Below are 1,375 nucleotides of genomic sequence, written 5' to 3' on the forward strand. Positions count from 1 at the left end.
AAACACCGCATGTTCTCACTCATAGGTGGGAACTGAACAATGAGAACACTTGGACACAGGAAGGGGAACATCACACAGTGGGGCCCGTTGTGGGGTCGGGGGATGGGGGAAGGATAGCATTAGGAGAAATACCTAACGTAAATGATGAATTAATGGGTGCAGCAAACCAACATGGCACATGTATACGTATGTAAACAAAACTGCACATTGTGCACATGTATCCTAGAACTTAAAGTATAATAATAAAAAATAAAAAATTTAACATTAACCAACATTTTAGTATCCACAATATGATAAAAGACAATCCTTAACACTTCAAATACCTAACAAATTTTTTAAAATTTCAAAATGGACTGAATTACGCTCAGCATAGCTCTAGTGTCAGGTGTATTTTATTATTTTTATGATGCTTTAAAAATTAGTAATTTCATATTAGGCTTACATAATAACTCTTTAGAATGTTTCATTACCTGGTTCATTTTCTAACTACATGTAATGACACAGCATATATTGTATTGGGAAAGCTGTTTTAACTTAACCCCTTTAATGCTGGTGTCTCTCCTCAGAATATGAGTAACTAACAAAGCTGCTGTAACATGTCTATTTCATACCTTCCTACATTGCCTTTTGGCTCTGTTTCATAATTAGAGAACCTAATCCAGAAAAAAAAACTGGTTTAAAAAATGTCCTCAAAATGCATACCATAAAACTTTATCATAAAACACCTTTATAATCATAAGTCAAATTACATGTTCCCATTTACTGTGTATCTTTGTACATTGCCTCTTATATGATATAATGGATACCAATCCTACGTTTGTTTTCATGAAACTTTAATATACATTCTTTGATGTGCTCATTGTAAGAAATCTAAGAAGGAGACAGAGTATCTATAATGAAGTCTGTTTTACTGAGGCCCCAAATATATTTCTTATAATGGTTATAATAATGATGTTATTTGGTATCTTATATCTGTAATGAGAAAAAAATTTATGAAAAGTTATTGGCCATTATAATGTTGTTTCAGATTACTTTTTAAATTTGAACATATTCCTTGGCTTACCTGTTGCATGTAACAAACTAGCTTCTACTCTGTGGGGAATTCTTGATGGAATTTTCATAGAAGCACGAATCTGGTAAAAACTAAAGCAAAATAAACAAGGAAGTTATTTCAAAACATATTTAAAAATATGGAATGCACCAACTTCCACATTTGTATCTGTATTAAAATAATAAAGTTGACCTAATTATATCAGTCTCCCATAACATACTATTGTTGGAAAAAAAAAATCAGGCTTACATATCAAATGTAAGCATGGCATAAAACCAAAAGAGAAACTCAGTATATATAAAGATAAATGAAAGAAACAGATAC

General features: G+C 31.3%; 1 protein-coding gene across 4 annotated transcripts in view; it reads right to left on the reverse strand.

Moving 5' to 3' along the window:
- FAM135A (family with sequence similarity 135, member A) overlaps positions 1 to 1,143 on the reverse strand; it is a 124,204-nt gene extending 123,061 nt beyond the window's left edge. For all 4 annotated transcript variants that reach the window (XM_011969389.1, XM_011969390.1, XM_011969388.1 and 1 more), the window contains exon 1: positions 1,064 to 1,143. Coding sequence is in view for 3 of the 4 variants with exons in the window: in XM_011969390.1 (XP_011824780.1) it covers positions 1,064 to 1,121 (58 nt within the window). In the remaining variant the exon portion in view is untranslated. The remainder of the gene's footprint in view (positions 1 to 1,063) is intronic.
- Positions 1,144 to 1,375: the final 232 nt, after the last annotated feature.

The sequence above is a fragment of the Mandrillus leucophaeus genome, unplaced genomic scaffold (genome assembly GCF_000951045.1).
Source record: "Mandrillus leucophaeus isolate KB7577 unplaced genomic scaffold, Mleu.le_1.0 Scaffold889, whole genome shotgun sequence".
Taxonomy (NCBI): Eukaryota; Metazoa; Chordata; class Mammalia; order Primates; family Cercopithecidae; genus Mandrillus; species Mandrillus leucophaeus.